Source organism: Sarcophilus harrisii, chromosome 3 (genome assembly GCF_902635505.1).
Source record: "Sarcophilus harrisii chromosome 3, mSarHar1.11, whole genome shotgun sequence".
NCBI classification, from domain to species: Eukaryota; Metazoa; Chordata; class Mammalia; order Dasyuromorphia; family Dasyuridae; genus Sarcophilus; species Sarcophilus harrisii.
This window is the reverse complement of record NC_045428.1, coordinates 597668443-597690287: the sequence shown is the minus strand read 5'-3', so window position 1 is coordinate 597690287 and position 21845 is coordinate 597668443. Positions and strand designations below refer to the sequence as shown.

The 21845-nt window shown below is 37.0% G+C and overlaps 1 protein-coding gene across 1 annotated transcript in view; it reads right to left on the bottom strand.

The window, feature by feature from the left end:
- Positions 1 to 18939, bottom strand: part of LOC116422680 (titin-like) — a 29185-nt gene extending 10246 nt beyond the window's left edge. Inside the window, exons 1-3 of the mRNA XM_031961709.1 lie at positions 18521 to 18939; positions 16617 to 18374; positions 15288 to 15343 (exon numbers count right to left, since the gene is read on the bottom strand). Of these exons, the coding sequence (XP_031817569.1) occupies positions 15313 to 15343; positions 16617 to 18374; positions 18521 to 18939 (2208 nt within the window). The 3' untranslated portion in view covers positions 15288 to 15312. The remainder of the gene's footprint in view (positions 1 to 15287; positions 15344 to 16616; positions 18375 to 18520) is intronic.
- Positions 18940 to 21845: the final 2906 nt, after the last annotated feature.

The window sequence follows — 21845 nt, the reverse complement described above, 5'->3', positions numbered from 1 at the left end:
TCAGAAAGTTTCCTGAGATCCTCCCAGTTTCTCTTTTGGAAAAAAAAAAATGGATCCTCTAATGGATTCTGAAATGACAGAATCTACAAAAAACAACAAAATAATTATCCAGCTTAAGATAAGTTAGAACTTCAGGAAAGGTCTGCCTCACTTGGGTAAAAGGGGATTGCAGCCTACTGTAGGCAGTGTCTGAGCAAGACAGCTGGAGGCAGTATAGATCACCAGCGTAGGACTCAGAGTTCTGACTCAACAGGCTAGTGGCAAAGCAGGATAGCTCTAAGGCTTCTAGCCCCAGCACAGAAAGAAAATGGCCATTTCTGGAACCATGTCCAGTCTGGGTCACCCTAATGCAATGGAGAAGGCTCCAGCCCCAGAGGCCTGGTAGAAAAAGCCAGTGACAAGACCCCTAACCTTCAGCAAAAACAGCTTGGAACAGTGGCTGCTGTACACCAGGAGCAGAACTTAAGTTAAAAAAAAAATCAGCAAAAAAAACAAAACAAAAACAAAAACAAAAAAGAGGCCTGATCATGGGAAGCTACTATGACAACATGGAAGATCAAAATACAAACTCAGAAAAGGACAAAAATATCAAAATACCTACATTCAAAGTATCAAAGGGTAATATGAGTCGATCTCAAGCCCAAAAGTCCTCGAAAAGGACTTTAAAAATTAACTAAGAGAGGTAGAGGAAAAAATGGGAAAAGAAATGAGAGTTATGAAAGAGAATTATGAAAAAAGAGTCAACAGCTTGGAAAAAGAAGCACAAAAATTGATTGAAGAAAATAACTCCTTCAAAAATAAAATTGGCTAAGAGGGAAAAAAGTCTACTGAAGAAAACAACTCTTTAAAAATAGAATTGGCCAAATAGAAAAGGAGATAGATGACTGTATAAAATAATTTCTTAAAAATTAGAATTGGGCAAGTGGAAGCTAATGACTCAACATCAAGAATGAGCAAATAAAATGAAAAGAATGAAAAAATAGAAGAAAGTTATACTTTCTCACCTCTAACATCTCACTGGAAGAACAACTGACATTGAAAAATGATCCAGGAGAAATAATTTTAAAATTGTTGGACTATCTGAAAGCCATGATCAAAACAAAGTGTGGATTTGTATCTTTCAAAAAATTAGCAAGGAAACTGAGGGTAAAGGAGAGCTCAGAAAACATGTCCTCTCCACCATCTTGGCTCTGTTCACGGGCTTCCTGACTTTTACTCCAATACTTAAGTGTTTTAGCCCAAGCCACTATAAATATGGTCTGGTAGAAAGAACACTAAATTGAAATGATCAAACCCAAATTGGAATTCAGGTCAAAGGTGTGCCAGGACAAGTTTAAATTCAATTTCTGAAAATGGATTGTTATATTTTCAGTATGAGCATTTACACTTCAGAAATCAGAAATGCTACAAATAAGTGCTTGATTTATTGAGGTGTTCATTTTTAGATTTAAGAAAATGATAGGTAGAATTTTCACCGCTATAAACTTGAAAGTATACCATGAGTATATTTTTCATAGATCTAGTTGTTAAATATTTAGCTGTTGTACACATGCAAGTACACATACATATATAGATATACACCCAGCTCAGATATTTGCTGCCTTCATGATTTCTTATAAATCATTTTGATTCAATGACTGACTTTTCATTTTCTTATCTTTAAAGTGGGAATGATCACATTTGTGCTACATACTTTACAGGATTGTGGTGAGAAAACAAAAATAACATTTTTATACTACTTTATGATTAGTTTAAAAAAACTTTGCACATTAACTCATTTGCATCTACTTCATAATTACCTTGTGAGATAGATTTTACTTGTACCATTTTCTCCATTTTATACATGAAGAAATTGAGATCCACCAGTTAAGTGATTTCCTAAGATCACACATCACATTGAAATAGACCCTATGGGAAATTATGTAATTTTTCTAAGTAGGATTTTTGCTCCATAACTATTAAGTGCCCTCAGAGGTCCTCTAATCCTTCACTCTAATCTTACAGATGAGGAATTCAAAGTTGGTTGCTGTCTTACCCAAGGTCCCATTGATAGTCTTTTAACAAGGATCTATTAAGCACATACTAGCTACAGGTGTGGTGCTAAGAGCTAGAGATTTCAATAAAGGCAAATCCAGCCCTTTTCCTCAATAAAGTCACATTCTTTTTAATTTTTAATTTATGCTATAAAACTATTTCCATAGCATACTATAATTTTAAAATGACTATACACGAAACTTCAAATTTACTATCAAATATACAACAAAATTACCAAGTAAATTTCTTTTTTTTCTTCCTACCCAATGCTTACAATTAGACAAAAATAGTTGTGTGTGTGTGTGTGTGTGCGCGCGCGCGCTCATAAACTTATTCTCTACATACCTCTATTTATTAGTTCTTCCTCTGGATTCATCTTTCTTCATAAATATTTTATAGTGGTTCCTCTCCACCCCCCCCCCCATAACAATACAATAAAAGATATCATTGCACACAAAACTGCAAATCTTACATATACAACTTGCCATTCCTTTTAAATATACAGTAAAGTGATCATGTAAATTTCCTTTTTTTCTTTCTGTGCTACCACCTTTATTTATTTATTTAATTATCTGTCTTTATTTAATTACCTAGCTTTTAACTTAAATGCATTAGGTACAAATATATATATATACATGTAAAATTATCCTCCACATACTACTATTTATCAGCTCTTTCTCTGGGTGAAGATATTGTCTTTCTTCATATGTGTTTTAAAGTTAATTTGCCTTAAGACAACTCTAAGATACCACTACACACCTATCAGATTGGCCAAGATGACAGGAAAAAGTAATGATGATTGTTGGAGGGGATGTGGGAAGACTGGGACATTGATGCATTGTTGGTGGAGTTGTGAACGAATCCAACCATTCTGGAAAGTAGTTTGGAATTATGCTCAAAAAGTTATCAAACTGTGCATACCCTTTGATTCAGCAGTGTTACTACTGGGCTTATACCCCAAAGAGATACTAAAGAAGGGAAAGGGACCTGTATGTGCACGAATGTTTGTGGCAGCCCTTTTTGTAGTGGTTAGAAACTGGAAACTGAATGGATGCCCATCAGTTAGAGAATGGCTGAATAAATTGTGGTATATGAATATTATGGAATATTATTGCTCTGTAAGAAATGACCAACAGGATGATTTCAGAAAGGCCTGGAGAGACTTACACGAACTGATGCTGAGTGAAATGAGCAGGACCAGGAGATCATTATACACTTCAACAACAATACTATATGATGATCAGTTCTGATGGACTTGGCCATCCTCAGCAATGAGATCAACCAAATCATTTCCAATGAAGCAGTAATGAACTGAACCAACTACACCCAGCCAAAGAACTCTGGGTGATGACTAAAAACCATTACATTGAATTCCCAATCCCTATATTTATGCCCACCTGCATTTTTGATTTCCTTCACAAGCTAATTGTACAATATTTCAGAGTCTGATTCTTTTTGTACAGCAAAATAATGGTTTGGTCATGTAGACTTATTGTGTATCAAATTTATATTTTAATATATTTAACATCTACTGATCATCCTGCCATCTGGGGGAGGAGGTGGGGGGGTGAGAGGTGAAGAGTTGAAACAAGAGGTTTGGCAATTGTTAATGCTGTAAAGTTATCCATGCATACATATAACCTGTAAATAAAAGGCTATTAAATAAAAAACAAAAAACAAAAAAAAATAAAGTTAATTTGCCTATTTATAATAATCAAAATAATTTATTTATTCAAAATCATTCTTAAAACAATATTGCTTACATATGACCAAGAAACTACTATGTTTAAAGATTATAGATCTAGGAATACTACCATCTTGTAGAGCAAAAGAGCTGAGGTTATGACCAAGGGTAACATACCCCCCAAAATTAAATATAATCCTTAATGGAAAAAAAAATGGACATTTACAAACTGAAAGATCCTTAGTTATTTATCACAAAATAACAGCAAAACTTAAAAGGAAATTTTAACATATGACATCCAGGTGAAATACAAACATTAAGGATCAACTAAAAGAGATTCAATAAAGTCAATTCATTTATTTCTTATATATTAAAATATCAGTTCTTTTATGACCAATTTTATTTCAGAGATTTGAAAGAATGGGCTAAGCTGAGTATGATGGTGTGATTCTAAAACAAATTATGTATGGAGAGATAAAAAGAAGCAATTATCTTATACAAATGAAAGGAAAAAAAGGAATAATTGACACAGAAGAAGTTAGTAAGGGGGTAGCAGGTAAGTGTTGAAATCTTACCTTCATTGGGAATGGGTTAAAGAGGGAAAAACATGATTGTCTGGATAAAAATTTTCTAAATTTAGGGAAAAAAAGAAGGCAAGGGGATATCTTGGAAGAGAGGATCCTTGGAGGAATTGGTAGTTTAAGGAATAAGAGGACAAGGTAGCAGATAGAAGTCAATCAGAGGAGTGAGAAAGGCTAAGAATAAGGTGAAAAGAATAATGAAGAAAAATATGAAGGAGGAAAACATACAACAAGTAATTATAGCTTAGAATGAGCATGGGTTAAATTTACCCATAAAATGGAAAATGATTGCACGTTAAAATTTTGAATTCAACAATAGGAAATGTTATAAAAATGAGTGACACCCACAACTATAAAATAAAGGTCATGAGTGGAATTGATTATATTAAAAGCAAGGGTCCTAATCATGATTCAAGACAAAATTAAAGTTAAAGTATATTTAATCAAAAAAGAAAAACAGAAACAACACTGTGCTTTAGCCATATTATTCAATGGTGTTTTAGGCCATTTAATTTAAATAAGAAATATGAAATATCTGAGATTATACTTGCAAAAACAGACACATTTAAACATAAGACAGTTTTGATGCAAATAAAGTCATATTTAAATAACTGAAGTAATATTTAAGATTCATTCGTAGGTCAAGACAAAATAATTTTTAAAATTACAATTTTACCTAACTAATCTGTTTATGTAATGCCATCCTAATTAAATTATTTCTTAATATCTTATTGAGTTAGAAAAAATAAGAGCAAAGTTCATTTACAAGAACAAAAGGTCAGGAACTTAAGAGGGAAAAAAAGGAAGAAGATTCAGACGTATCAGATCTCAATCCATATTATAAGGCGTGAGCATTGCTAAAGTGTAAAATGCATAATTATGATTATTAAAAATTAAAATTATCTCATACAAATAAGCCCATGTAGTCAAGAATAGAAGGGATGCAAAAATTGAGGGAAAAACTTTTGTAGACTCTCCTTTTAGATAGAATAAGATTGGACTGGAATATTGTGGTGATGTAGAAAATGAGCTGGTTGATTTAGAAAAAAAAAACATGGAAAGACTTTTAAGGAAAAATCCATCCACACTATTTTTTTCAAGAATTTTAATTTTAAAAAGTGCTGAAGCTTTTGCTGCATCTATTAATGAAATAACATTTTTTTTACTTGCTTATTGAGTCAATCAACTATGTTAGTAGTTTTCCTTATTTCAAAGCATCCCTGAAATCTTGACATAATTTCCACTTGATCATAATGCATAATCTTTGTAATATAATGTTCTAATCTTTAAGTAAGCATTTCATTTAGAATTTTTGCATCTACATTCATTAATAAATTTGGTCTTTCATTTTCTTTTCCTATTTTTGGTCATCCTGGTTTAAGCATCAGTATCATATTGGCTTCCTAAAAGGTATTTGGTAGAATCCTTTCTTTATTTGTTGTTCCAAATAAATTGTTTAATATTAGAATTAGTTGATCTTTAAAGAGTTGATTGAATTCACTAGTAAATCCAACTGGTCCTACTGCTTTTTTTTTTTTTTTTTTTTTTTTAACCTTAGGAAGTTCATTAATGGCTTGTTCAATTTTTTTCCCCTAAAACAGATGTATTTAGATAGCCTATTTCCTCTTCAGCTAATCAAGGCAAAATTATATTTTTTTGTAATTCTTTTTTCCATTTCATCTAAAATTGTTAAATTTAAAGGTATATGATGGTGCAAAATAATTCCTAATGATTGCTTTAATTTCATCTTCATTGCTAACATGCTAACCTTTTTTGTTTTTAGCAAGATAATTTGATTTTTCTCTCTTTTAAAAATCTAATTTGCTAATTTTTATTTTATTTTTTCATAAAAATAACTCCTAATATTATTTATAATTCAAATTTTTATTCTCAATTTTATTATCCTCACCTTTAGATTTTTAGAATTTATAATTTAGTATTTAATTGGGCAAAGGGGTTCATTTGTTCATTTTCTGGTTTTTTACATTTCATACTCAATTCATTAGTCTACTCTTTCTCTATTTGATTGATATAAACATTTAGAGATATTTTCCTCTAATTACTGATTTTGCTGTATCCTAAAGGTTTTGATATGTTGTCTTAATAGTATCTTCTCTTTAATAAAATAAAATTTGTTCTTTAATTCACTCTTTTTTAACATTCAATTTTTTAAGTCTCTTTTTAATATAATTTTTATTTCAATGTGATCTGAAAAGGATACTTTTGATATTGCTGCTTTTCTTCTTTTAAGTATATTTTTATGTACTAATATTAAGTCAATGTTTGCAAAGATACCATGAATTCTTGTGAAAAAAAAAATGTTCTTCCTTTCTGCTTCTAGTTAGTTCTCTAAAGATATCTATCATATCAAGTTTATGTAAAATTCTATGGTTTGCTAAATTTGTTTCTTAATTTTTTGGTTAGTGTTATCTAGTTCTGAGAAGGGAAGATTAAAGTCTTCTGCTATCATAACACTATTATGTATCTACACATATAATTTTAAATTTTTTTCTTTCAAAAATTAAGATGCTATAGTATTTGGTATATATAGGTTCAGTACAGATATTATTTCATTGTATGTTTTTTTAAATTTTTTTAATTAAATCTATTCAGCCATAATTTTAAAATCATAATTTCCATTCTTGACTTTTTACATCAACTGATACATAATAAAGTCAACATCTAACCTCTATTTTGACTTTGCATGTGTTTTTATTCTTAAATATGTTTCTTGTAACAACATATTACTGAATTCTAATTTGTAATCTATTTTGCTATTCATTTTCATTTTATGGCTAGGTTTATCCTATTCACATTCAAAGTTGTAGTTACTAATTTTTAAAATTTCTCTTCACATTATTGTTGTATAAGAAATGATGAACAGAATGATTTCAGAAAAGCTTGAAAAGACATACATTAATTGATGCTGAGTGAAGTGAGCAGAACGAAGAATACATTGTGTACAGTAACAATAAAATTATGTGATGATCAGCATGATGGACTTGGCTCTTTGCAACAAATCAGTGATTCAACACAATTCCAATAGATTTGGGAAGATAGATTTGGGATGCCATCTGCATGGAGAGAAAGAATTATAAAGACTGAATGGGGATCAAAGCATAATATTTTCATCTTCTGTTATTGTTCTTTGCTTGATTTTCTTCTTTCTCATGACTTTTTTCCTTTTTTATCTGAATTTTCTTGCATCACATGACAAATATGGAAATATGTTTAAAAGAATTGCCCATATTCGGCCTACATTGCTTGCTGTTTTAGGGATAGGAAAAGTAATGAAGAGGAGGAGAAAAATTTGGAACACAAAGTTTTATAGAAATGAATGTTAAAAATTATGCATAAAAATATATGTTTTCTTCTTTTCTTCTGATCTTGGATAATGTGTTTCATTTCTTACAAACCTTTCTAATTTAATGTGATCAAAATTATTCATTTTATGTTTAACTTTGTTCTGCTTGCCTTGTTATTTGACTTGTTCCTTGACTATCCTTAGATCTGATGAGTACTATATTCTGTATTTCTCTAATTTTCTTCTAAAATCTCTCTTTATATCTTTCATGTATTAGTTTTTACCTTATCTGGGTAAATGATGTAAGATGCTGATCTATGCCCAGTTTCTGCCATATTGCTTTCCAGTTTTCCCAACAACTTTTATCAAATAATGAATTCTTATCCCAAAACCTTGTCTTTTTACACTAGTCAGCAAAAAGGCTTCTTATGTTTATTTGCAACTGAACTTGTCCATTTACTCTATCCCACTGACATACTTTACTATTTCTTAGCCAGTACCAGATACACAGTTTAAGATCTGATGCTTCCATAACTTTCCTTCCTTTACATATTTTTTTCAATATTTCCTTAGTTATTCTTGACTTTCTGTTTCTGGAAATGAATTTTGTAAATCTTGTTCCCAGTTCATTAAAAAAAAAATTCTATCATTTAATTGGGATGGTGATGAATATATAAATTAGCCAAATGAAAATTATTATTTTTATTATCTATTGATCCAACCTACCTGTAAACAATATTTCTCCAGTTGTTTAAATCTGATTTCATTTGCATAAAATATCTTTTGCAATTTTGTATATAGTTATATAATTTCTGGTTTTGTTTTGGCAATTGTACTCCCAGATATTTTATACTATGTAAAATTATTTTAAATCAGATTTCTTTTCTGTTACTTTTTGCAGAATTTTGTTTTTGACATATAGGAATGCTGATTATTTTCCACTATTTTGCTAAAATTACTGTTTCAATTAATTTTTTAGTTGAATCATCATGATTTTCTATGTATATCATTATATCTTTTTTAAAAAAAGAGAGATAGCTTTGTTACCTCAGCCCCTGTTCTGAGTTCTTTCTATTCCTTTGTGCTCTTCTTGCTTTTGATAGGATTTCCAGTACAATACTGAATAATGTTGGTGACAATTGGCATCCTTCTTGCATCCCTGATATTTCTGATAAGGCTGCTAGTTTATCACTATTGCAATAATGCTTGAAGGTGTTTTATATAATAACTTCCAATAAATTTAAGGAAAAGTCCATTCACAATAATTCTTTCAAGAATTTTAATTTTTAAAACAAGTCTTGAAATTTAGCAAAAGATTTTGCTGCATCTATTGATGAAATAACATTTTTTTTTACTTTATTGATTCAATCAACTATATTAGTAATTTTTCCTTATTTCAAACCATCCCTGAAATAATGATATAAATTCCGTTTTGTCATAATGTATAATCTTTGTATTATGTTGCTGTAATCTTTAAGTTACTATTTTATTTAGAATTTTTGCATCTACATTCATTAATAAAATTGGTCTTTAATTTTCTTTTTCAGTTTTTAGTCATCCTGGTTTAAGCATCAGTATCATATTTGCTTCCTAAAATGAATTTGGTAGAATCCATTCTTTATTTATTGTGCCAAATAATTTGTTTAATATTGGAATTAGCTGATCTTTAAATATTTGCTAGAATTCATTAGTAAATCCAACTGGTCCTGCTACTTTTTTTACCTTTGGAATTTCATTTATGGCTTGTTCAATTTCTTTTTCTACAAACAAATATATTTAGATATTTTTCTTCAGCTATTAAAGGTAAATTTATATTTCGTGTAATTCTTTTTTCCATTTCACTTAAAATTGTTAAATTTATAAGCATATGATGGCACAAAATAATTCCTAATAATTGATTTTAATTTCATCTTCATTGTTAACTAATTAACCTTTCTTGTTTTTAATAAGAAAATCTGATTTTTCTATTTTAAATCAAATTAACCAATTGTTCATTTATTTTTTCATAAAATTAACTTCTAATATTATTTATAATTCAATTTTTTACTCTCAATTTTATTAATATCACCTTTAATTTTTTAGAATTTCCAGTTTAGTATTTAATTGGAGTAGGGGTTCATTTGTTCCTTTTCTAGTTTTTTAAATTTCATATTTAGTTCACTAGTGTACTCTTTATTTTATTGACATAAACATTTAGAGATACGTTTTCCTCTAATGACTGTTTTTGCTGTATCTCAAAGTTTATTGTCTTATATTGTCTTAATAGTATCTTCTCTTTGATAAATTTATTTCTAAAATCTGTTCTTTATTTTTTTAGATTTTTATTTATCTATTTATTTAGATTTTTTTTCATTTCCAATTCATTTTAATTGAAGTTTTGTAAGTCCCTTTTTAATATAATTTTTGTTTCAATGTGATCTGAAAAGGATAAATTTTGATACTGCTGCTTTTTTTCTTTTAAGTATATTTTAATGTACTAATATCTAGTCAATCTTTGCAAAGGTACCATGAATTCTTGTGTAAAAAAGGTTTCTTCCTTTCTATTTCCAGTCAGTTTTCTAATGATATCTATCATATCAAGTTGAGTAAAATTCTATGGCTTGCTTAACTTCTTTCTTAATTATTTTGTTATTTTTATCTAGTTTTGAGAGGGGAAGATTAAAGTCTTCTGCAATTATAAAACCACTACCTATCTCTACATATCATTTTAAAATTTTCTTTCCTTTCAAAATTTTAGATGCTATAGTATTTGGTATATATAAGTTCAGTATTGATATTATTTTATTGTTTGTTTTTTTTCCTATTTTTTATTTAAATCTATTCAGGGATAATTTTAAGATCATAATTTCCATTCTTCACTTTTTGTGAAGTGTCAACTATGTATTTATGTGTCAACAGACACATAATAAATTCAATGCCTAACCTTTATTTTGACTTTGCACATGTTTCTTGTAAACAACATATTACAGAATTCTAATTTTTAATCCATTCTACTATTCATTTTCATTTTATGGTTGGGTTTATCCTATTCACATTCAAAGTTATAATTATTATTTTTAAAAATTTCTCTTCATCTTATTTTTATTCATGATTTTCCTTCTGGAATTCACATTCTAATAAGTAATTCTAATAATGGAATATGTACAAGATAGATACAGAATTGATCTCAAAGTTAAAGGTACAAAAAACTGAGGGGATTAGGTTAGTAAGAGAGCATACATTGGAAATCAGGTTCTAGGACTCCCAGTTCAGTACTGTACCAAATGAAATTCCGAAACAGATCCAGCTATGATTAATTGATGTATTACTTAGACAAATAAATAATAACTCAAAGTCAGGGATATCTCTCTGTGATCAAATATTTCAAAGAAGCATCTCAGATCACTTTAAATACACATCTCTTCCTTACAAAGAATGAGGTGCATGGGGAAGGAGTGAAAGCAAAGAGTAAAAACTGAGCCTATTTCTCACTAACTCATTTGCATTGTTCATCATATCTTGGGCTAAGATGTCTCATGCAATAGACCACTTTCTGAGAATATCTCCTAGTACAGTCATCTGGCTTTCTGAAAGCCTCTCCTTTCAAAAATTCTGAAATGGGTTCTCAGAGCAGCTTCTTCAATTCAGATCACTTGTAGAGCTCTCTTTTCATTTTGCAAAACAGATCTCAATACCATTTATAATAATACTTTAATTTGGATTGCTCAAAACTATGACTTGTGATGAGAATTAGCTCCAACCTCCTGGTTTTAATTTAACACTACTAATAACTGTTATAGGCAGATTTTCAAATTAGGAACTAATATACTAGAGAATCTATCCTCCGTATTCCTTGGAGCTCTTAACTTTATCTAAACCGGATACTTGATCTTATATATTGCCAATAATGTGATGAAAGGAGTCTTAAAAGATTTGAAGGATCTGATTTGGAGGCTGAGCCCATATAGTATGAAAATTATATTTACCAACATAGTTATGCAAGCTAAGGTAGTATGCAAGCCTTATGGCTGAATAAGTAATGATATATAAATATAAGGAAATATCATTGCTGTATAAGAAGTGATTAACAGAATGATTTCAGAAAAGCTTGAAAAGACATACATTAATTGATGCTGAATGAAGGGAGCAAAACCAAGAATGCCTTGTGTACAATAACAATAAAATTATGTGATGATCAAGTGTGATGGACTTGGATTCAACACAATTCAGTGATTCAACACAATGCCAATAGTTTTGGGAAAATAGATTTTGGATAACATCTGCATCCACAGAAAGAATTATAAAGATTCAATGTGGATCAAAGCATAATATTTTCATTTTTTTGTCATTGTTATTTGCTTGATTTTCTTTTTTCTTGTGACTTCCTCCTTTTGATCTGAATTTTCTTGCATTACATGACAAATATAAAAATATGCTTAAAAGAATTGCCCATATTCAACCTACATTGCTTGTCTTGGGTATAGGAAAAGTAATGAAGGGGAAGGAGAAAAATTTGGAACACAAAGTTTTACAGAAACAAATGCTAAAAATTATCTTTATATATTTTTGGAAAAATAAAATACTATTGAAAGATTAAAGTTGAGTGCCTTTTAATTTGGTATTCATTCCATCATTAAACTTCTGGCATTTATTATTCCATTCCTCACTTCAGATTCAAGTCCCAAAAAGGAAATATACTTAAGTTTACTACCTATAGTTGTCTTGTGATGTAATCTAGCAAATTCATTGATATATTTTGATATATACAAGATTCTTAACCCAGGTTTTATATTTGACCTTTACATGATCCTATTATTTTCTTTTAAAAATAATTACTCCAGCTATTACTTCCAGTTATTTACTCGGGTTATTTAATCTAATTACCCATTTCCTCCACTGAGAGAAGGAAATGCTGCTAAGGGTCTAATATTATATATGTGCACATAAGTAACAACACTCTTTCTAGATAGCTGACTTAAAAGCTTAAGTTAAATTGTCACACAAGTTACTTTACCAAGGGAAAGTTTATTGCATTCTAATTGGGATGGGATATATAAACAGACTAAGTTACTAATTTCAGATAAGTATCAAATGCATTGTTTATAATACAACCCATTCAATTACTGTTCAAATGAACTTGATATTACACTACTCCCAAATGCTTTTTAAATCTTTATGTAACTTGCTTGCACTTTATAACATGCCTCATATACATGTATTAATCCCCTAATAAACATTAAATCAAAGTAAATTGAATGTCTCTTTACAGTAACAAAAGATACACCATAAATCACTATCTTCTAAGAAAAGAAAACTTGTTGCACAAAAATTCTTTTTAATACAGATAAGAGTTTCTGATTTAAACTCTCTAAAGAATATATTGATCTCATTCTCACAAACTGATATAACATTGCCTAATTGTTTCCATAATACCCTTAGCTCTTTCAAGGAGCTTATCATATACATGAAAAGATAACTAGTTACAGGCAAACCCAAACACTTATTTTGAATATATGAAGATGACTTTATTCTTAAATTTAAAAGAGTAAGATCATATGCACTTAGATCTTATGTGAAAGCATCATAACATTGAGATTAGATAAAAAGCAATTATTGTCTGCATTGCATTTATACAGATAGGCTATGAGAAGAAGGAGGGACACGAGTATAATAGTTACTAGTCTGCATTGTCTCAATACAGGGACACAGAATGAATCAGTGCATATATTGTGGGATAAAGCATCCTTAGTTCTTTTTAACTTTAGGGAAGAGTAACAGGGAAGTTTTGGAACCACCAGACAAGTAGCAAAAATTCCACTCTTTACAGGGTATTGCAGGTTCAAAAAGAAGTACCCTCTGGGAAAATCAGATCAAGAGACTCTTACCTTAATCATGCCCAAGTTATCTTCTCAACTTTCTCCGGTACATAGCCACCTGAGTAGCTATCAGACTGCACACCTCCTTTGGGATACACATGGCATTTCCACTGACTGGTGGACTATTGTTGTTATGATAATGCAGACAATCAAAGCTAAAGAATATCATCAGATAATAGTCTCATGGGATTTTACATTACATAGAAAGTTTCCCTAATCATGCTTAGGATTGGCTGTATTCAATATCTTTTTTATTTTTCTCTTAAAACTTAAATTAATAATTGTATAAAATCTATCACTATAAATCAGGAAATAATTATATTTTAGAATTCCAGATTGATCTGTATACTGTAGTTTGGTCAAAAAGAATCTCTCAAAAGCTCAGGGATTATTTGCACACAAACAGGTGGTCATCTTTTATGATATAGAAATCCTGAAAACAAAATAAAATCTCTAAAACTGGAGTGCATTAGGATTAAATAGATTAAAAATGAAATGTCACTACAGGCCAACCTAAGTTTCACTTCATAATTCACAATAAGATTCTATACAAGAATTATTTTCCCCCTCTGGTCAAGGATCGTTTGCAATAGGGTGAATTAATTCTAAATTCTACGAAGTGGAGCAATGCACAAATTCTTTTATGGAACTATTTAACCTTACCAGAATAGATCCTAATAACTTAACCAATAGTTTCACAATTTTAGATATAATGTCCTTTTTATTTTAAACAAACCTGGAAGCTATTGTGAAATTCATGACCATCACATAACTCCTTATGTGAAGATATAGGGTGATAATGTCAGTTTCTTATAATTTTCCTATTTACTCTCAAAGACCCTGATCACCATCTTATTCCCATCAATTTACTTGGCAGATTTGGTTACTCTTCTCCAACTCTGGATTCTGGGAATATTCAGTTGCCACATCTCAATAATTGCAATGAAAAGTCACAAGAAATTTCCCATATCCCTCTTATCTCTATGAAATTAAAAAAAAAACCTTTGTCTATGATTATATTTACTGAATTGTTCTTTATATTTTGACGCATATTGTAATTTTTTTTAAAAAAAGATGACTGTAAAATTTTTACTTTCCCAGCTATAGAGTTAACTTTGGATCAATAACCTTCTTCACTAATTAATCTATCACAACTAAAGAAGCCCAAGGCAAATAACAACAGTGAACTCAAGTTTGCTTGCTTCCACCTCCATGGATGATTGACTCATCTCATTGGTCCTTTGACTCCTTTCTGTATCGGCCTCAGAAATGAGGACTTGATGAAAAGCCTCATGTTTTCCACAGTTGTGATCACTAACTCTATTTTCCTCCATGCTATTTGCCTTGCTTCTCCTTCTCTCCCTTTGGTCACCCTGTCTCACCTCAAAAGTGCTTTGCTTTTGATCAGCATCTGGAAACCTAAGCCCACCTCTGCCCAAGCCCTGCCTCTTCTTCGTCCCTTCTATTCTGACCTGCCCCATTTCTACACTCAACACAGTCTGTCCATCAATCCATCTTTCAGCCAAATCCAGGAGAATAAGGCATGACCATTATGCACCATCTCCCCATCTTCCCTACTACCCAGGAAGTTCTTTCTTGCTTGTGAGTTCCTCTACCCCAATCTAGCTTGCTCTGAACTATACTCCCAGTGGATCCCTGTCTCTAGGGTTCATTTCTTTGTACAGATATCAGCTCATCAGTTGACTTACACCCGTGCCCTCTCCCTCTCTCTCTGTATTGCTTTGAATGGGCCAAAGAAGGGGAATGTTTCTCATGCCATATAGCTTTCACTTTCCTAAGTGGCAATGTCAACAGTTTCACCTCCTTACCTTCCTTTGGATTTCACTTTCCCCTTTAGGTTTGTAGGCTTCTCTTCAGTCTTGACCTGAATGGGAGACACACATTTTCCACCCAGCACTGGGCTTTTCCCCAGAAACCCTGGAAAGTCCTCTCCTTCATTAAACATACCCCCAGTTATCCAACCCCCACCCCACACACACAGTTATAGACATATTTCTTCAGCATGTTTATATTGGCTCCTAGTACAGTATTCCAACCTCCAAGTGCCCTAAGTCCTAACCTGCAAAGAATTGTGTTTGCCCATCCATCTAGTCCCTAGGTGGAAGAGTGCCAGTGATGGCTTCTCCTATCAGAATAAAGATGTTCTAGAGGATTTCTAACCCTGTCTGTCTTTATCTATCTGTACAACCATTTGATGGCCAGAGGCCCACCTACAGTCCTAGCTGCTCTGGTCTGATCATACAGCCCTAGTGTCCTGCCATTTCCCAGTCCTTTGGCTGCTCCCGGGTCAAAGTCTCCCTTGCCCAGGGAAGGGCAGTTAGGAGCATTCCCTTGCTCCAGTGCTGGGCCTGTCTCTTGCTGTTGTCCCTCCCTGCTCTTGAGCAACAGGATTCCCCAGGGATGCTGGGCTTTTTCCATGTTTGGATGGGACCAGTGGAAAGCAGAAATCGATGACAGCATCCAGACTATGTCAATATTAGCAGGCAGATGACAAGAACCAGTGTTAATGGACCCAATGATTTGGCTTAACAAAGGGCTACCTCAGAGGCCAAAGCAGGGACCTGATTTCAATAGCATTCACCTGGTTCTTCATGACTCAACCCATCCCCCGCAGGTGAAAGCCTCTCTAGCTGGGTTTGGCTTCAGGTTAGAAGCTCAGTTGACAACCAGCCACGCAGTCACCTTCCACCTTAGAGCCAGACTGGGGAATTGCCAGGTGAGAAGCACTGCCCTTCGCCCTGGGGACAGGGCGCCAGAAGGAGCCTACCTTAGGTTAAGCCAAGGTGGTCCCCTCGGAGTTTTCCCCACATACACACCAGCACCTGGAACCATGGAACATCCCAGCCCCTCTGGGCAACGTCTGTCCCTTCTTCCCAATGGAGCATTACTAACTAAAGATCCCTCAGACCCCTCTACCTGAATAAACACCTAAAACGCTCTCCCCCTGTCCCCAAGCTTTCCACCTCCTGTGGCAAGTTTCCCTAATGCTACCCTAGCTCTGAATTCCCTGCTGCACTCGCCAGCAGCCACACACGTTATCTACCACTCAGACATCCTAAGAGAATTCCCTCCCACACCGGCTGCCCGCGGCGCCCAAGAGTCCTAGCGACTCTGCTCAGACCACGTAGCCATAGTACCTTGCGATTTCCATGTCCTTTTGCCGCTCCTCGAAAAAGTTCCTCTTGCCCAGGGCCGTGTAGTTGGCAGCGAGCTCCCGCTCCCGCTGGGCCTTCCTCTTCAGCCTCTCCCGCTCAGGCCTCCACCCTCTCCGGGGAGCTGGAGACCAACGCGCCCTTGGCACCCGCAGAGCAGGCCCAGCGGGGATGTGCTGAGGCGGCTTTTCGTCCGCCTTCCTTGTCGTGTCTCTGGCAGCTTCCCAGAGGCCAGCCTGCGTCTGCCTGGGAGCGGGCCCTTCTGCCGGGGTTCCCCCGCGCTCTTGGACCTTGGGAGGTGACCGGGGGACCCCGACAGAGCCAGCCAGCTTATTTTTTTTCTTGGGAGGCTCGGGCATGTTGGCGCTGAGGAAGGTCCGGAGCTTCTTCCAGACCTGCGGAGTGGGCTCAGGATGGCCCCTCTTGCGCTTGTTGGTCAGCGGGGCCGCTTCCTCTGGCGGCTCAGCGCCACTCTCAGACGGCCCTCGGTCCCGCCAAGGCTTTGGCGGCCCCCGCAGCTCTCTGTCCGCTTGCCGGCCTCTGGCCTCGGTGTTCCGGATGTCCCTGGGCTGCTCCACGTTCCGAGAGGGAAAATGAGCAGTGGGGAAGCGCGAGGCTTCCGGGGCTGTTTCCGAGACTGCTGCCGGGGCTGGCAAAGGGACGTGGGTCTGGGCAGGAGGCTCGGGCGCTCGGACAGGGCCGACCCTCTTGTCCTCCCACTTGCCCAGAGCGCGTAACTCCTGCACCGATTCCGGCATGCGCCTGCCCAAGGCGCCCCGGTCTTTCTTCCAGGCCTCCGGGCTGGGCCGCTTCTGGCCGGTGCTCCCCGGAAGGGGCACTTTCTGCTCTGGCTGAGTTGAATGCCCGGGGGGCTTCTTCTCTGGACTGCACTTGCGCGGCAGCCGCGGCCCTCTGTCCATTTGGTCCCTGCTGTCCTTGGGGGCCCCCAGGCCTTTCGCCTGGTCCACCTCCCTGAAGGGAGAAGGCAGAGGGGGGAGGCGCAAGGCTTCCGGGGATATTGCCGAGGCTCCTGCTGGGGCTCCCAAACGCTCTTGGATCTCGGCAATGCCCTGGCGGGTTCGGTCGCCAGAGGCCATGTCCTCCTTCTTCTTCCCCAAAGCCTGAAGCTCTGGGATCGCCTCCAGCATGCGCCTGCGCAGGGTGTCCAGGTCTTTTATCCAGACGCCTGAGCTGGCAGGCGTTTGGGGCGTCCTCCCCGGGATTTGCCCTGGCTGAGCTGAACACCCGGGGAGCTTCTTCTCTGGACTGCGCTTGCGCGGCAGCTGCGGCCCTCTGTCCATTTGGTCCCTGCTGTCCTTGGGGGCCCCCAGGCCTTTGGGTTTTCCCACCTTCCAGGAGAGAGAAAGGAGAGGAGGGAGGCGCAAGGCAACCGGGGCTGTTGCCGAGGCTCCTGCTGGGGCTCCCAAACGCTCTTGGATCTGGGCAATGCCCTGGCGGGTTCGGACGCCAGAGGCCATGTCCTCCTTCTTCTTCCCCAAAGTCTGAAGCTCGGGGATCGCCTCCAGCATGCGCCTGCGCAGCGTATCCACGTCTTTTATCCAGGCCTCTTGGCCGGCCTCGGGATGGGTCTCGGGGCTCTTCACCCTCGGGAGGGCCGCTTTACTCGCCATTGACGCTGGCAGCTTCTTGCCGCCACTCGGCTCCGGCTGCATCCGCAGCTCTTTGTCCATGTTTGCAAATCTGGCGTTGGGGGCTCTGGATCCTTTCAGCTGCCCCACTTCCCTGGAGGGAGAAGGGGGAAGGGCAAGATGCAAGTCCTCTCCCAGTTGCTTGTACTCTGCAAGACTGGCAGGGGCCTCCTCCCCCTCTCTCCTAATTCTTGCCCCCCAAGACCCGGGCCATCCTTTGCCAGATGGCCTTCCCTTGGCCTGGGGCTGCTTTCCGTCAGAGCCTCGGGCCAGAGCGGCACAAGGCGGCCCTGCCCTGCTTTGCTGGCAGGGTTTGCCAAGGGAAGGAGCGGGGGACGCTCTCCTTCCACGGAGACATGGCGGGCATTCGGCCTCCGGGAGGACTCGCCCTTCCCCTGGTCCCCTTCCCCTTTCTCCTTCACAACCTTGCGGCTTCTCTGCTCCCCTTTTGGTGAGGGAGGCAGGGAGCCCGGATGGCCCCGGTTCGGGGCTGAGGTAGCCAAGGAGCTGTCCCCAGGCCCCCCTGCTGCTGCACCCAGGGAAGTGGCCTCAAGTATCGGGAGCTCGCTTCCATTGGCGGCCCCGGACTGGAAGAGTTCCCGGCGCCGGGGCCTAGAGAACCTTGGGACAGTAGGCCGGCGCCCCGGGGGACTCTTCATAATGGCAACGGTACAGGAAAAAAAAAAATACTCACCTACTAATTCGAGCCTAGAAAGCACAGACACTCTGGCCGATGGCGGACGGACTTGCTCTGCTTCCTCCACTAGCTGCTCCAAGTGCCTTCTGAAGCTCCAGGAGGTCTGGGCCCGGTATTTATATCCCTCGCTGTCAAGAACTCCCACGTTGCCCTCTTGTATCCTTCCGCGTGGGGAACCAGAAAAAGGGCATAGAGGGGGATGGGGAGGAATGGGAGCCTGAGAGGAGGACAGGGGGAGGGAGAGCCTTCATTTTAGAGCCTTCTTTCTTTCTTTCTTTTTTTTTTTTTTTGTAGTTTATTTATTTTTATTTTATTTTTTAATAATTATAACTTTTTATTGGCAGAGCCCATGCCTGGGTAATTTTTTTACAGCATTATCCCTTGCACTCAGTTCTGTTCCGACTTTTCCCCTCTCCCTCTCCCCGCCTCCCCAAGATGGCAAGCAGTCCTATACATGTTAAACATGTCACAGTGTATCCCAGATACACTATATGTGTGCAGAACCGAACAGTTCTCTTGTTGCACAGGGAGAATTGGATTCAGAAGGTAAAAATAACCCTGGGAAGAAAAACAAACATGGAAACAGTTTACATTCATTTCCCAGTGTTCTTTCTTTGGGTGTAGCTGCTTCTGTCCATCCTTGATCAATTGAAACTAAGTTAGATTTTGTCTTTGTTGAAGAAATCCACTTCCATCAGAATACATCCTCATACAGTATCGTTTTTGAGGTGTATAATGATCTCCTGCATCTGTATTTAGCCTCAGTTCATGTAAGTCTCTTCAAGCCTCTCTGTATTCATCCTGCTGGTCATTTCTTACAGAACAATAATATTCCAAAACATTCATATACCACAATTTACCCAACCATTCTCCAATTGATGGGCATCCATTCATTTTCCAGGTTCTAGCTACTACAAACAGGGCCGCCACAAACATTTTGGCACATACAGGTCCCTTTCCCTTCTTCAGTATCTCTATTGGGTATAAGCCCAGTGGAAACACTGATGGATGAAAGGGTATGAACAGTTTGATAACTTTTTGGGCATAATTCCAGATTGCTCTCCAGAATGGTTGGATTCATTCACGACTCCATCAACAACAGTGTCCTGGTTATCCAGCATTCCCTCCAACATTTATCATTATTTTTTCCTGTCATCTTAGGCCAATCTGACAGGTGTGTAGTGGTATCTCAGAGTTGTCTTAATTTGCATTTCTCTGATCAATAGTGATTTGGAACAGTCTTTCATATGAGTGGAAATAGTTTCAATTTCTTCATCTGAGAATTGTCTGTTCATATCCTTTGACCATTAATCAATTGGAGAATGACTTGATTTCTTATAGAGTCAATTCTCTATATATTTTGGAAATGAGGCCTTTATCAGAACCTTTGACTGTAAAAATGTTTTCCAGTTTATTGCTTCCTTTCTAATCTTGTCTGCATTAGTTTTGTTTGTCCAAAAACTTTTCAATTTGATAGAATCAAAATTTTCTATTTTGTGATCGATAATGATCTCTAGTTCTTCTTTGTTCCTAAATTCCTTCCTTTTCCACAGGTCTGAGAGGCAAACTATCTTATGCTCTTCTAATTTATTTATAATCTCATTCTTTATGCCTAGGTCATGGGCCCATTTTGACTTGATCTTGGTGTACAGTGTTTAAGTGTGCCTAGTTTTAGAGACTTATTTTAATCCTCTGATGCTACTACTACTCTTGGGGCATAGGTCACACATTGTCTACCTTTATTAGTGACTGGAATATTAACTACACATTCCCCAGTTTCCCAAAACAGTGTATGGTTTCTTTCTTACAACAAATAAAGGGGATTTCCAAGGACTTAGAGAAGGTTGTGAGTGTCCTTGGTCAAGTTGCTCCTGTACAATTGTCTAATAAGGTCTGAATTTTATTGCTAGCTAAAGGCCACTGTTCTAGCCACACTGGTGTATCAGTTTTCCATTGGATAGGAACAGGTGAAAGTGTTGGCAGGCCTTCAACAGTAGCCCTGCCTAAAAAACCGAAGTACTCATTTTTAACCCTAATTTCTGTAAAATGTCTCTTCCCCACAGATTGATGGGGATTTTTTCAACTATTAAAGGAGTAAAAACTCCTGTTTTGCCTTCAAAAGTCCATCTCATAGGGGCAGCACTAACTTCAGCTGCTATTGATCCTCCTACGCCAGACATGTCTGCTTTAATCTTTGGCCAGTGACTAGGCCAATTGCCATCACTGATGACTGTATGATCTGCACCTGTGTCTACCAAGCCTTCTAATGGTAGGTCATTTATATAGATTGTGAACATAAGTCAGTCAACTGTTACAGCTTCTGTCCAGTATATTCCTGGATTTTGTGGTCTGGAGTCAGAATCTGGGTGACTATCACCAGGCTGCTTATTAGGAGTCTGTATAAGTAAACCTGATGCTACTACTTCTCCTGGGTAATAAGTCACACATTGTCTACCTGTATTAGTGACTGGGATGTTATCTACACATTCCCCAGTTTCCCACATCAGGGTATGTGGATAGACACTTTTTTGTACGTACAAAAAGGAGGTGAAATGGTCAAGCCTACTTTGCCTGGAGGCAAGGGATCTATAGGCTGGAGAGGAACAGATTTCACCTCTTCAGGGGGTATCTCAGTTCTCCCAGCTGCATACAACTCTATTCTCCCCAATTGTAATCCCTTTCTCCCATCATATGGCTTCCTGGCTGATTGGTCATGTCTGGGTACTGGACTTCTAGGCACTCTCTGGGTGCACCATCTGCTGCCATCGTGCCCCAAGTGTTTTTTGCCTGGGGCCCTGGGGCTGGGCCCCTCATCCCATTTCCCTGAACCTGTCTACATTCTGAGGCCCAATGGAAGCTTCTGTTGCA